Below are 14,266 nucleotides of genomic sequence, written 5' to 3'. Positions count from 1 at the left end.
TCAGCGTGGGCATCATTGTAAGCCCATAACAGCTTCTATACCGAGTTTAGCCATCACTGGACTAGACCTAGTGGAGGGTAGAAAACAGTTGTACAGAATGCGATAAATATGGTGATGTAAGTTCTTCTCATCCCACCTTGGTATTACTAGAAAAAAATTTGCAGAAAGAGGATTACGCTTACGTGCCATTGTGAAGTCTGACAGTAAATGTCACATAAGGCAGAACAGGGGAAAAAATGTCAAAGCTGTCTCCATGACAACCATTCCATTAATATTTGATACATGAATATTTTGAATTGAAATTTGCAAAAGTCTACTTCAGCAGTCTGCACACAAACAGTGTTTGTTGTGCTTCCTGCATCAGAGCAGGTGCCTCTAGTTCATTGATACAGAGGTTGGGGTTGCATTGGTTTTTGTCTTCATAGTCCATTCATGGGTCAGTATTTTAAAACAATTGATAGCCATTTTTGGATTAATATCTAATTATACGCTGATTGTTCCAGTATACCCAGTACATACGAAAGCACCCTGGTGTAGATAATGATATGATAGTGTAAGGAAATCAGCTGTCTTGAGCTCAGATTCTTGCTGGAACTCATTGTAGTAAAATCAGTTCAGGCACCAAGAGCTGGAGTAAGTCTAAAGCCTGTGAGTTATAGCATAGGAAATCATGTTAAAACAAAATAGAATTGAAGAATACAGATATAAATAATAGTCAGGCTAAGGATCTGGGCACATGTCAGGAACCCAAGACACAGCTCCACATGGTCACAAGTCAAACTTTCAGTGAACTAAGCTGCAATGGCAATTTGAAGCAGGACATCAATGAACCTGGTTGACAAGTTCTGCAGCAGAGTAGATTAACACCTACGTTATTTTCAATAGATCTTTTTTTTTTATTGTTTTATATCCCACTTGTACACTGTGTGCAGAATTATTAGGCAAATGAGTATTTTGACCACATCATCCTCTTTATGCATGTTGTCTTACTCCAAGCTGTATAGGCTCGAAAACCTACTACCAATTAAGCATATTAGGTGATGTGCATCTCTGTAATGAGAAGGGGTGTGGTCTAATGACATCAACACCCTATATCAGGTGTGCATAATTATTAGGCAACTTCCTTTCCTTTGGCAAAATGGGTCAAAAGAAGGACTTGACAGGCGCAGAAAAGTCAAAAATAGTGAGATATCTTGCAGAGGGATGCAGCACTCTTAAAATTGCAAAGCTTCTGAAGCGTGATCATCGAACAATCAAGCGTTTCATTCAAAATAGTCAACAGGGTCGCAAGAAGCGTGTGGAGAAACCAAGGCGCAAAATAACTGCCCATGAACTGAGAAAAGTCAAGCGTGCAGCTGCCAAGATGCCACTTGCCACCAGTTTGGCCATATTTCAGAGCTGCAACATCACTGGAGTGCCCGAAAGCACAAGGTGTGCAATACTCAGAGACATGGCCAAGGTAAGAAAGGCTGAAAGACGACCACCACTGAACAAGACACACAAGCTGAAACGTCAAGACTGGGCCAAGAAATATCTCAAGACTGATTTTTCTAAGGTTTTATGGACTGATGAAATGAGAGTGAGTCTTGATGGGCCAGATGGATGGATTGGTAAAGGGCAGAGAGCTCCAGTCCGACTCAGACGCCAGCAAGGTGGAGGTGGAGTACTGGTTTGGGCTGGTATCATCAAAGATGAGCTTGTGGGGCCTTTTCGGGTTGAGGATGGAGTCAAGCTCAACTCCCAGTTTCTGGAAGACACCTTCTTAAAGCAGTGGTACAGGAAGAAGTCTGCATCCTTCAAGAAAAACATGATTTTCATGCAGGACGGTGCTCCATCACACGCGTCCAAGTACTCCACAGCGTGGCTGGCAAGAAAGGGTATAAAAGAAGAAAATCTAATGACATGGCCTCCTTGTTCACCTGATCTGAACCCCATTGAGAACCTGTGGTCCATCATCAAATGTGAGATTTACAAGGAGGGAAAACAGTACACCTCTCTGAACAGTGTCTGGGAGGCTGTGGTTGCTGCTGCACGCAATGTTGATGGTGAACAGATCAAAACACTGACAGAATCCATGGATGGCAGGCTTTTGATTGTCCTTGCAAAGAAAGGTGGCTATATTGGTCACTGATTTGTTTTTGTTATGTTTTTGAATGTCAGAAATGTATATTTGTGAATGTTGAGATGTTATATTGGTTTCACTGGTAAAAATAAATAATTGAAATGGGTATATATTTGTTTTTTGTTAAGTTGCCTAATAATTATGCACAGTAATAGTCACCTGCACACACAGATATCCCCCTAAAATAGCTATAACTAAAAACAAACTAAAAACTACTTCCAAAAATATTCAGCTTTGATATTAATGAGTTTTTGGGTTCATTGAGAACATGGTTGTTGTTCAATAATAAAATTAATCCTCAAAAATACAACTTGCCTAATAATTCTGCACTCCCTGTACGTTCAGAAATGTAATGACAATTCCAACAAACAATGGCTAACCTTCTCCCTTCTCCTCCTGAGGTTCCTGATGCTAAAATGTAGTTAGGTGGTTTCCATTATTTTGTCAATCTTTTATGTATATAGTACCCACAATGTATATAGTACAAATAGAGGTCCCTGTATAAGTGTATTTACTATTTCAAAATAACTCTTCTCCCGACACCAGGGGCAGGCATCCTTCGGCACTCCAGATGTTGTGGACAACATCTCCTATAATGCTCTTACAGCCATAACGCTGGCAAAGTATCAGGGCAGATGTTGTCCACAACATCTGGAGTGCAGAAGGTTGTCTACCCCTGCAATAGACCATTTTTAAACATGGGATATGTAGTGTATGTAGAGACACCACTTGTTTTGTGAATCAAACCATATATTGCTTATTCCACATTTGTAAACCACATCCTTGGCGTAGATTCTACTTATAGTAGCATTTATATGAATTAATGTTAGTGTAGAACACACATTGTTTTCAGAGCATTGATGTTCACTTCTTATTCATATGTACAGGCAATTGTACAAGACTGTTATTCGAACTTGGACTTATATTGTAGTACTTTGGGTATTGAGATCATTTTAAATTAAGTCTATCTATTCATTTACTAAAACTGTACTGTGTCGTTATAAAACTCGAGCCACTTGAAACCATTTTACTGCCAACAATGATGCACATTTTTACTTGTACAAGCCTTTCTTCAATTACTTTGTATTTGTACACATTTCCCCATTTTTGCTACTATTTAAATTGTGAGCTGTGTTTTATTGTTTGTTTGCATTTTACATGTGGTAACTAAAGGTTACTTACTCACACAGACACTTTATCTACAGCTATTCTTCTTAACTTTTTCTGAGAAGGATTGAATTATGTTCACGGTATTGGCTTGACAACTCATTCTTCAATTTTACATTATTTCAGTGAATCTTTCTTCATTTGTAATGCAACAAGGTACATTCTATTAAGCACCTATCATTTTTCTTGTAGTGTTGTTTGTTCGTCTACTATGCTTACATGGCAGAAATAATCCCTTCGTTATAAGTAATAATGGGAATTCAGCTGATCGGAAAAGGGAGACTTAAAGGGACACTATAGTCACCAGAACAACTACAGCTTATTGTATTTGTTCTGGTGAGTAGAATCATTACCTTCAGGATTTTTGCTGTAAACACTGTCTTTTCAGAGAGAATGCAGTGTTTACATTACAGCCTAGTGATTACTTCACTGGCCACTCCTCAGATGGCTGTTAAAGATCCTTCCTGGGTCATGGCCACCTAAAATGCATCCAAACATTCAGTGTCTCCTCCCTCTGCATGCAGACACTGAACGTTTCTCATAGAGATTCGTTGAATCAATGTATCTCTATGAGGAGATGCTGATTGGCCAGGGCTGTGTTTGAATTGTGCTGGCTCTGCCCCTGATCTGCCTCTTTGTCAGTCTCAGCCAATCCTATGGGGAAGCATTGTGATTGGATCAGGCTACCACTTCTGCTGATGTCAGTGGGCAGGTCTAAAGGAAACAGGAACAAAGCATGCAGCTGCAGACTTAATTACAAGTAAGATCTTATTATATTTAGGGAGGCTAGATGGTGGTTTTAACGCTATAGGGTCAGGAATACATGTTTGTGTTCCTGACCCTATAGGGCTCCTTTAACCTTCTCAGTGTTCCCCATATATCATCACCTAATCTGCTGCAGATAAGTCTTGAACTAATTATAAATAGTGATGCCTGGCATAATTTACAAAGACTCCTGACAGTGACTGCCTGTCCGATGACCATTGTGTACATGGAAAGGTGAGCTATACTTCCCTCAGCCTGTCCCTTGCGGCCAGTGCCATTGTCTTCCTGTTGGTTTCCTTCAACTACTGGTACTTCAGCCCAATTCAGTGTTGTAATCTTGCACATGCGCAAGAAGACTACTCTGAGGTCTATGTAGGAGCCTGTGAGACACTGGATCCTTCATACAAAGACCCTTTTTCCTCACGGCAAACAATAGTGATGGTTGGGGAAAATGAAAAAACTTGACAAACTTCATCCATGACACTGACATGCTTGTTTCATTGTCACCATCTGAACAAAGTGTAGTCCATCACTTCTTGGAGTTACCAGAGCAACCACAACGCGTGCGCTGTGGGTGGAGAGCTCTCACTGTCAATCAGTTTTTCTACATTCAGTGTGCCAGGTGGGAAAAAAAGACTTTAAAAAAATAAAAATAATTTATAAGTATGTTAGTGCTAGCACAGTGTATAAACGAAATGCCATGATGATCACTAACACTTGTATACATTTCCGAGAAATATTTTAACATAAATAGCTAGTTTTAACAGTAGCAATTTTTTTAACAAAATATATGGGGGGGGAAATATATATGCCCACATTGTGATTTTTGGGAAGCCCAGGGGGAAAAAAACAGAACGGATTGCCATGGGATCGTAATGAAAGACTTGTCCTGTCGAATCCAGTATACTTGGATTGCGTGAGGAAATGAATAAGGTGGAACCAATATAACTGCTCAATTTGCTATGAAGTGCAGATTGCCTGATGCAATGTAAACAATTGCATATACCAGAAACAAGAAAAAAAGAAGGCTGAGAAAATTAACAGCCTAGTAAAGTACGACTTGGACATATCACATTGGAACCAGTAAATTGTGAAACCTAGATTTAGGAGTTGGCATGGACATGGCCTCTTGATAATTCTTTAAAATAATTTAAAAGCCTTGATCATTTGAATACATCATTTGTCATTTGCTGTTCTAACAGGACTCGTAGCGTCTGCTCAGACATCTGTGTAATAACGTTATATTTTACTTAGGGCCTCTATTGAACAATTCATAATATCTATTTCATTCTCTACTAAATATCCTCAGAATAGCCATATCCTCTGTGCTGACAGCTACTGAAAGACTTGAAATTAGTATACGCAGAATTATTTTAGTATTGCTATATTTTATTTATAGTCCACCAACTTATCCTGCGGCACTGTATAATTAAAGTATATGCTCACTTATGTAGGAAATGTCCTAATTGGATAATGTCATTTGTAGTGGCTTTTGTAAAAATGACGTCTACTCAGTCAAATTGTCCTGGAAGGCTTAAAATCGACCAGTAACGTAGGTTTGGCTAGTACGTACTTTATTTCTATCCCTGTGGAACTGTCACAGAGAACAAAGAATGTTGCACAGAACACTCATGTGGAAAGTTTCCACATGAAAATTCTTGTTTCTTTACAAAGATGGAAGTTAGAGCCACTCACTGTCTATTTAAAGTTGTGTGTGCGTGTGTGTATATGTATGTATGTGTATATATATATAATATTTTTTTTTGCTGGAATCCACCTAGAGCTGCAGAAATCGCTCTAATAGCTTTACCCAACATAGAGCTTAAGTTCCTATTATATGCAAATAACCTGCTTCTGCCATTACAGCTGAAGAAGGCCTCCGACTTCTTGACAATGCCATGATGATTAGACCATGTCATCACACTAAACCTTAAAGGGATTCTATAGTGCCAGGAAAACAAACCCGTTTTCCTGGCACTATAGGCTCTTGGAGTGCCCCTCTTCCTCCATTATCGTAATCCAGCGTCGGACTCCCTTCGGCGCTGGTGACCTCTCCTCCCCTGCTGACGTCGGCTCCCGAGTGGAGCCAAATGCGCATGCACGGCCAGAGGCGCACATGCATTCAATCCCGTCCATAGGAAAGCATTACTCAATGCATTCCTATGGGGATCTTATTTGGCGGAAGCGCCTCTAGTGGCTGTCAGGGAGACAGCCACTGGAAGCTGGATTAGCCCTGGAGTATAAACATAGCAGTTTCTCTGAAACCACATCCACCCAGACCACTTCATTGAATCCTTTAAATGGAAGTGAGATGTAGGACTCTGTCAATTATCCAGAACATAGGACAGAAGCCCCAAAGAAACGTGGGGAATTCCTTAAATACAGCCTCCAAATGCATTGAAGCATATCCAACAACAGGACTCGCAACAGTCTCGCTTTTGGTGTGACAGTCCCGAATTCGTTGCATCATTGGTAATTCAGAAGTATAACTTCCGCAGATGTCTGGTAAACCTGACACAGGAGCCTTTGCTTTGTATCAAATCACTCTAGTTCTTGACACACAACTTACTAGACTGCTAGATAAATGACTACTATAATTTTGTGGTGTTTAGTGTCCTTTTCGTGGGAATAATTGGCAAAATTTGCCTTCTGGCTAAACCTAAAGAAAATCCCTGTATAGCCCACATCATTCAACCAGATGACAAAATGACTCTCTGGGGTTTGAGAAAAGTCGACTCTGCATATTTTCTTTGTGTTGTTTTCTTACATGCAAATCAATGAGGTTTGCACTTTTATTTATTTTATTTTTTAAAAAAAACAGGCATCATATTGATAAATATTGTTGGTGCCTTTTCACTCAACAATGAATTGTTAAAATGCTGTGAAATTAAACCCTTAAACAAAAATAGGACAAAATATAGTGCCGCATGTCTACATGAGATGGTGAATGTCTTCAACTTTTATACTTTACTTTAAATTTGTAAATTGCATTTTCAGTTCACAGCAATCTACCCCTGTGTCAGCACTCTGGCTATTTTGGGCTTCCTATTTCAGTGCTGCACCATGTGCAGCCGTGGTGTTCAGCATTTCCATGCTCTGCATGGAGACGCTGAACATTCCCCATAAAGATGCAATGATTCAATGCATCTCTGTAAGATGATGTTGATTGGCACAGCACAGCGTTTCCTGCGCATGCATAATAGCCTCCTAATGCTTTATTATGGGAAAGCATAGGATTGGCTGAGATCATCAAGATTGATCTAAGATTGGTAATGGGGCGGGGAAAGCCGTGGTGAGACTAGCGTGGCGGGATTAGCGTGACGAGGAAGAAAAGATAAGTAAACTAACCTTTTAACTCAACAGGGGTCACCTAAACAGCTAATTGAACATGTTTATATTCCTGACACTTCAGTGTTCCTTAAAGTTGTGGCACTTTGAGGCAGAAAACAGACTGGTATATTGGTTAGTATTGGCAGCGTATCAGATGTTTGGAAACCATTTCATTACTTTCCCTGTCAGAAGTAAGTTATAGCTTTCATTTGACAGACATCATAAATATGGATTTTGTAAAAATCCCCTCTTCATGATTTAGAAATGTGTATGTGCTGAAAATATTTTGATAATTCTCAGAGATTTGCCTTTCATACTCCCACTCTCTCTCTCTCTCTCTTTTTTTTTTTTTCATTAAAATGCAACATTTTTGTGAATAAAGATTTATTTAATATAAAATGAAATTCTCCAATGTAAATAAGTAATATTAGTAAAGTATTGCCAGTGTTGGAAGTGAACGGCAGTTTTCATAGCTTGCGGCTTATAATCCTCACTTACCCGTTGTCCAGTCTCCTCCACCTCTGAAATTCCAGTAAAATATATTCTGCTTGGCAAAAAATGATGCTTTACTTTCATCATGCAAGAATTATTAAAGGGAGGTGACTGAGAGGGTGGAACAGTGGATTTCCACCATGTGCACCCAAGGAATGTGTGCACCTCATACAGATATTTGCACAATCAAAGGAGGAATATATTTCACTTGTATAGTTTGTTATTAAGTATGTTCCTCCTGGCGTCTTTTTTGGGGGGCGTCTACTTTATTGAATGCCTCTTGTGTTAAAATACATCTAATCTTTGAGACAACCTCTTATATTTCCAAATACTTACCAGTTACAACATAGAACTCTGGTGGGACATGGGTTACAATACTGTTTCCAAGATAGACACACATTCAGACAAAGAAGGCCAATTATACAACAACTCCATCAACACGTCACATATTTGTTTCTCTCAGTCTGCCAACAAATAAAAGTCAAAACTGGTTACTAAAGATATTTTCCTTCAGCGTCCTGGTAACCTATATAATGTATGCTCTCCTTTCCATGTATATATTACTTTGTTACTATGCAACTTTGTCTTCCCTTCCATTTATAGATCAATTAACCGTGTTATTAGGAAATTCACTAAAACATGCTTTGTTAGGAGAGCAAAATGGCTGTTGTGTACATAATTAACATGGCAACTGTGTGTATCAGAAAAAAACAGAACCTACTGCACCTTCTCTAAATGTTAGCTAGAGTAACCATATACACGTGATGTTTATTCTTAAAGTTCATGAAATTTAAACCTGATCATTTTTTTCCCTCTTTGTTTTAGGGTCGACATGTTAAAACGGGTCAGCTGGCTGCCATTAAGGTCATGGATGTCACAGGGGTAATGTATCTCAGAGTTGTGTTTGCAATATGAGTGTATGACAGTGGTTAATCAAAATACATTAAATAAATTGATCTATTTTGGTCCCAGAGGACCACAAATCTTTCACTGTTTTATGAGTTCTTGCATTTATATAAATCTAATCAACCACTGCTAAGAAACAAGCTGAGCATTACACTGAAATGTATTTGGTTTACTCTGTGACCCTCTGGCCAAAACGGTCCTAAATTATACAGATCTAGAATTTAGGAGATTATTTATTAATCTGTTGGTTGATAACAAAAATAAAAAGCACAATTTAGGTCACAACTTTAGAGCTGGAAATGTAGGTATTTGTTTTCACGCATGTATGTGAATGTACTGTTTGTGTGTGTTTGGCATTGTGTGTGTGTGTCTGTTTTACATTGGAACTTTGAATGTTTTAAATGGGAACTTTGAGCCCAAAAGGGCAAGTGGATGACCTTGTGAATAAATGATATTTATTGTTTTGTTAAGTGATGATGGATGTTCTAACTCCTGCTGAAAACACACAGTGCTTGTGCATTGTAATGTTTCTATGATATCTGCATCCTCTATCTGGAAAGCTCATGATTACAGTCTTTTAAAAGTTTCACAAAAAAAACAGAGCCTGAAAACAAAATATATTTCCAAACTGTTCTGGCTGATAGGTGAATGTTAGCTGGTGCAATCCCTCTAGCCCTGATGAAATTATGGATACCATCACTTCTAGTCAACTTCTTGTTTTTATCAACTTTTTAAACCGCATCTCTGTTCATCTGACATAGGGCTCTTTTGGATAATATTTTGGTAGGATGTACGATGCAAAAGCACATGCACTTGTGAAGCTCCCTTTATGGAGTGTTTAAATGCGTTACAAAATGATGGGAATAGATTAAGTGAAATCAAATTAACTCTGCCTAAGACTAAAGAATAGTATGCAGAAAAATAAGATCAAACAACAAATCATAAATTTGTCTATACAGTCACGGGGGAAAGAAAGTACACCCTCTATGAATTCTATGATATTACATAGCAGGACATAATAACAATCATCTGTTCCTTAGCAGGTCTTAAGATTATGTAAATACAACCTCAGATAAACAACAACACGTGACATATTACAACGTTTCATGATTTATTTTACAAAAATGAAGCCAAGTACACCCTTACTGCTTCCATAGGAATTAAGAGGCTAAGTAGCAGACAAACACTGCTAATCAAATGCCATTGATTAATTGATCATCAGCAAGTGTGACCACGTCCATAAATTCCAGGGTTTTAGCAGTCTGCTGCTCTGGAGCATTCAGGTGTCTGTTAACACAATGCTAAGGAGGAAAGAAATCAGCAATGATCTTAGAGAAGCAATTGTTGCTGCCCATCAAATTGAAAAAGGTTGTAAAGACATTTCCAAACAATTTAAAGTCCATAATTCTACAGTGACAAAGTTTATTCAAAAGTGAAAAACATTCAAGACAGTTGCCAATCTTCCCAGGAGTGAACGTCCCAGCAAATTCACTCCAAGATCAGGCCTTGCAATACTCATAGAAGTTGTAAAAAACCCAAGAGTTGCATCTCAGGCTCTACAGATCTTATTCAGTTAGTATGTTAAAGTTCATGACAGTACAATTTGAAAAAGACTGACCAATTATGGTTTGCTTGGAAGGGCTGTCAGTAGAAAGCCTCTTCCCTCTAAAAAGAATATGGCAGCATGGTTTAGGTTTGCCAAGTTACATCTGAACAAACCACAAGACTTCTGGAACAATGTCCTTTTTTACAGACGAGACCAAAGGTGAGGTGTTTGACCATAATGTACAGCGCCACGTTCGTTGAAAACCAAATACAGTATATCCTCACAATCACCTCATACCAAATGTCAAGCACAGTTTTAGAGGGTTAGGGATTTGGGCTTGTTTTGCAGCCACAGGAACTGCGAACCTTGCAGTTATTGAATCAACCATGAACTCCTCTATATATCAAAGTTTTCTAGAGTCAAATGTGAGGCCATCTGTCCAACAGCTAAAGCTTGGTTGAAATTGGGTCATGTGGCTGGACAATGATACTAAGCAAACTAGCAAATCTAAAATGGAATGGATGGAAAAGAAAAGAATCAAGGTGTTCCAATGGCCCAGTCAAAGTCCAGACCTTAACCTGATTTAATTGTGGTGGTGGGTCCTTAAGAGAACTTTGCATAAACAAATGCCAGCAAACCTCAATGAATTGAAGCAACGTTGTAAAGAAACGTGGGCCAAAATTCCTCCATAACGATTTGAGAGACTGATAAAAACATACAAAAAAATTATTTCTTCAAGTTATTGCTAATAAAGGTGGTTCTACAAGCTATTGAATCATAAAGTGTGCTTAGTGTTTTCACACATGGCTTCTCCATTTTGGCTTTATTTTTTTACATAAATCATGATACGGTGTAATATGTCATGTGTTGTTGTTCATCTGAGTTTTTTACCTAATTTTAGGACCTGCTAAGGAACAGATGATTGTGTCCTGCTATGTAAAACCATTTTATTCAAAGAGGGTGTACATTATTTTCCCCATATATATACTACACACACACACACACATATATATATACATATATATATATATATATATATATAGTTGTATGAGATATTGACAAATGTGTATAACAAAAACATTGTCATATGATCAGTCCCTGTAAGTAACAATATTATTCAACATATTCTGAAAAGCTGTACAATGGGTATTTAAAAAAAAAACCAAAAAAACATAAAATGCAAAATGTGAAAATTTAAGGTGAAGAAAAGAGAATTGAAGAGGGCCCTGCTCCAACAAGTTTATGAACAAATCTAGCCATGAACCATGAACAAATATTGCAAGTCATTGTGAGCAAGATATTACTGGAGGACTGGGCACTGGAGACAGACTGGAGGACTGGGCACTCAAATGGCAGATGAAATTTAATGTTGAAAAATGCAAAGTTATGCACTTCGGCGTAAAGAATACACAAGCAACGTATGCCCTTAATGGAAGCGAATTAGGGATAACAACACACGAAAAGGACTTGGGAATTGTTATAGACAACAAACTATGCAACAGTGTGCAATGTCAATCAGCAGTGGCCAAGGCCAGTAGGGTATTGTCATGCATGAAAAAGGGCATTCATTCTCGGGACGAGAATATCATTTTGCCTCTTTATAAATCACTGGTAAGACCACACATTGAATATGCTGTGCAATTTTGGGCACCTGTTCTAAAGAAGGATATTATGGCACTAGAAAAAGTGCAGAGGCGGGCTACAAAATTAATAAAAGGAATGGAACATATCAGCTATGAAGAAAGGTTAACAAATTTAAACCTATTTAGTTTAGAAAATGTCGCCTGAGAGGGGATATGATAACATTATACAAATCTATTCGAGGCCAATACAAACCATTGTGTGGAAATCTATTCACAAACCGGACTTTACATAGGACACGAGGTCATGCGTTTAGACTAGAAGAAAGAAGATTTCATCTAAGGCAAAGGAAAGGTTTTTTTACTGTAAGAACAATCAGGATGTGGAATTCTCTGCCTGAAGAAGTGGTTTTATCAGAGTCCATACAGATGTTCAAACAGCTACTAGATGCATACTTGCAAAAACAGAATATTCAAGGATATAATCTTTCAATGTAGGGTAATAACTGCTTGATCCAAGGATAAATCTGACTGCCATTCTGGGGTCAAGAAGGATTTTTTTTTCCTAGCTTGTTGCAAAATTGGCAGTGCTTCAAACTAGGTTTTTTTTTATTTTTTATTTTTTTGCCTTCTTTTAGATCAACAGCAAAAAACATATGTGAGGAAGGCTGAACTTGATGGACGCAAGTCTCTTTTCAGCTATGTAACTATGTAACTATGTAATTGTGAACCAATCAAGGTGCAGAGAATTACACATGAGGGTAGTTATAAACAAATACTACTGCCCTGCGTATTTCTCAGGAAGGGTTGGTATTATTTGATAACTTTTTTAGTTCCAAGGACTTTAAGTGAAGTTGCACTTTTGTCTGTATTTACCTTCTTTTTTTTGTGTGAAGAAGGGTTATAGCATGTTCTCGTTTTCTATACATAACTAAAGACAGGGGGATGGCACATAGGGTTCATAGGTAATTCACATTCTAAAGGGTAGTTTAGAATTTAGAATTTAGACTTGGTGGTTGAAGAAAGTAACCTCTTCGTTCATATGTGTACCTCTGTCCCACATTTGACTATTTTTGATTTATTTATTAATCTGGTTGCACCTGCAGCCCTTGGACCCTGAATAATGTTTTACACTATTTAAGTAGACTTCTTCTGTTCTTGGCTGTAGCACTGAATGGATTTTTTCAAGTGTTCACTAGGAAAATCATTCTACTGTTCAGGACATACCTAAACTCCATAATGCAATTTTTTCTCCTATGAGAGAGCTTATAAATACTTTGGTGTACAGACGTATGCCTCTTTATATACAGTTTTTGAGGGGCAAAAGGTTTAGTAGCAGGTGATGGACTGAAACATTTTTGCTTTATGGACATGAGCACATAATGTATATTGATATAACACAGCTTTATAACTTTTAAGTCTGTGTTCATAGGAAGTAAAAGGGTAAACAGACAAATTACAGAAAACCTTTTAACACATTTAAGAAAAGTCAACAAAGGGCTACTAAAAATGTTGCACGGTTCCCGTTATACGTTATACCAACACAGGATGACAGCCACTAATATGAGGACCATTAGATTTCTTTTATTAGTTTTATCTCAAATAAAACAAAATAAATGATAAATTAAGGGGAATCTTTAAAATTGACAAATATTTTGGAAACTAAGAACATATAGAAAAAGTCAGTTAAAATATACCATGCAATCGAAGGGATTAAGACTATTGATAATCCATTGGTGAAATCCCAGACTAATTTAAGTGATTTGGAATGGAGAGGAGGAGAAGAGTGACATTCTCACAAAAGAGGGTGACAAAGCGAAAAATGCATTCTGAAATTAACGAACATCTCTCAGGTTTATTGTAAGTGGGAGTGCATTAATGAAGGGGGTCCCTATTTTTAGTTTTTGTGGAGAGCAGTTTGTGCATCTGATGGTTCCTTGTTGCTCATAGCCTTCACGACTGCTAGAGTTTGGGTATCATGTCATAAACTGGAGCTTCTAGCTTAGTATTAGCCAGGAAGTAGATTCCCAGCTGTTGCAGAACTGCACATTTCTCGTGTTGCTTTACCAGAGATGAGGTTGGTAAGCACACTTTTCCAGATTCCAGCCTGGGACAGTCTCTCAATTTCAGGTTTCTGTTCCGCTGTTCCAGGTTTGTTTTCTGGGGATACCAGGGAAATGTCTACAGAAAACACACTGAGTGTATCAACCTAATGATATACTAGGCACAGAGTGCTGTTTTCATGGTATTGAGCCAGGGGCAGAGATCATTAAAAGTGATTTCCACATGTCTTTTCTACTGGCAAGTTCACCCAACATGGTCCACCAACCAACTTATGTCCATAATTGTCTTGTGTTA

General features: G+C 38.1%; 1 protein-coding gene across 14 annotated transcripts in view; it reads left to right on the top strand.

Annotated features, from left to right (window-relative positions):
* TNIK (TRAF2 and NCK interacting kinase) overlaps positions 1–14,266 on the top strand; it is a 269,661-nt gene that overhangs the window by 109,910 nt on the left and 145,485 nt on the right. For all 14 annotated transcript variants that reach the window (XM_063442666.1, XM_063442663.1, XM_063442669.1 and 11 more), the window contains exon 3: positions 8,702–8,758. In XM_063442666.1, the coding sequence (XP_063298736.1) occupies positions 8,702–8,758 (57 nt within the window). The remainder of the gene's footprint in view (positions 1–8,701; positions 8,759–14,266) is intronic.

The sequence above is a fragment of the Pelobates fuscus genome, chromosome 2 (assembly GCF_036172605.1).
Source record: "Pelobates fuscus isolate aPelFus1 chromosome 2, aPelFus1.pri, whole genome shotgun sequence".
NCBI lineage: Eukaryota > Metazoa > Chordata > Amphibia > Anura > Pelobatidae > Pelobates > Pelobates fuscus.
The sequence above is the reverse complement of the archived record's forward strand: the minus strand, read 5'-3'. Positions and strand labels throughout refer to the sequence as shown.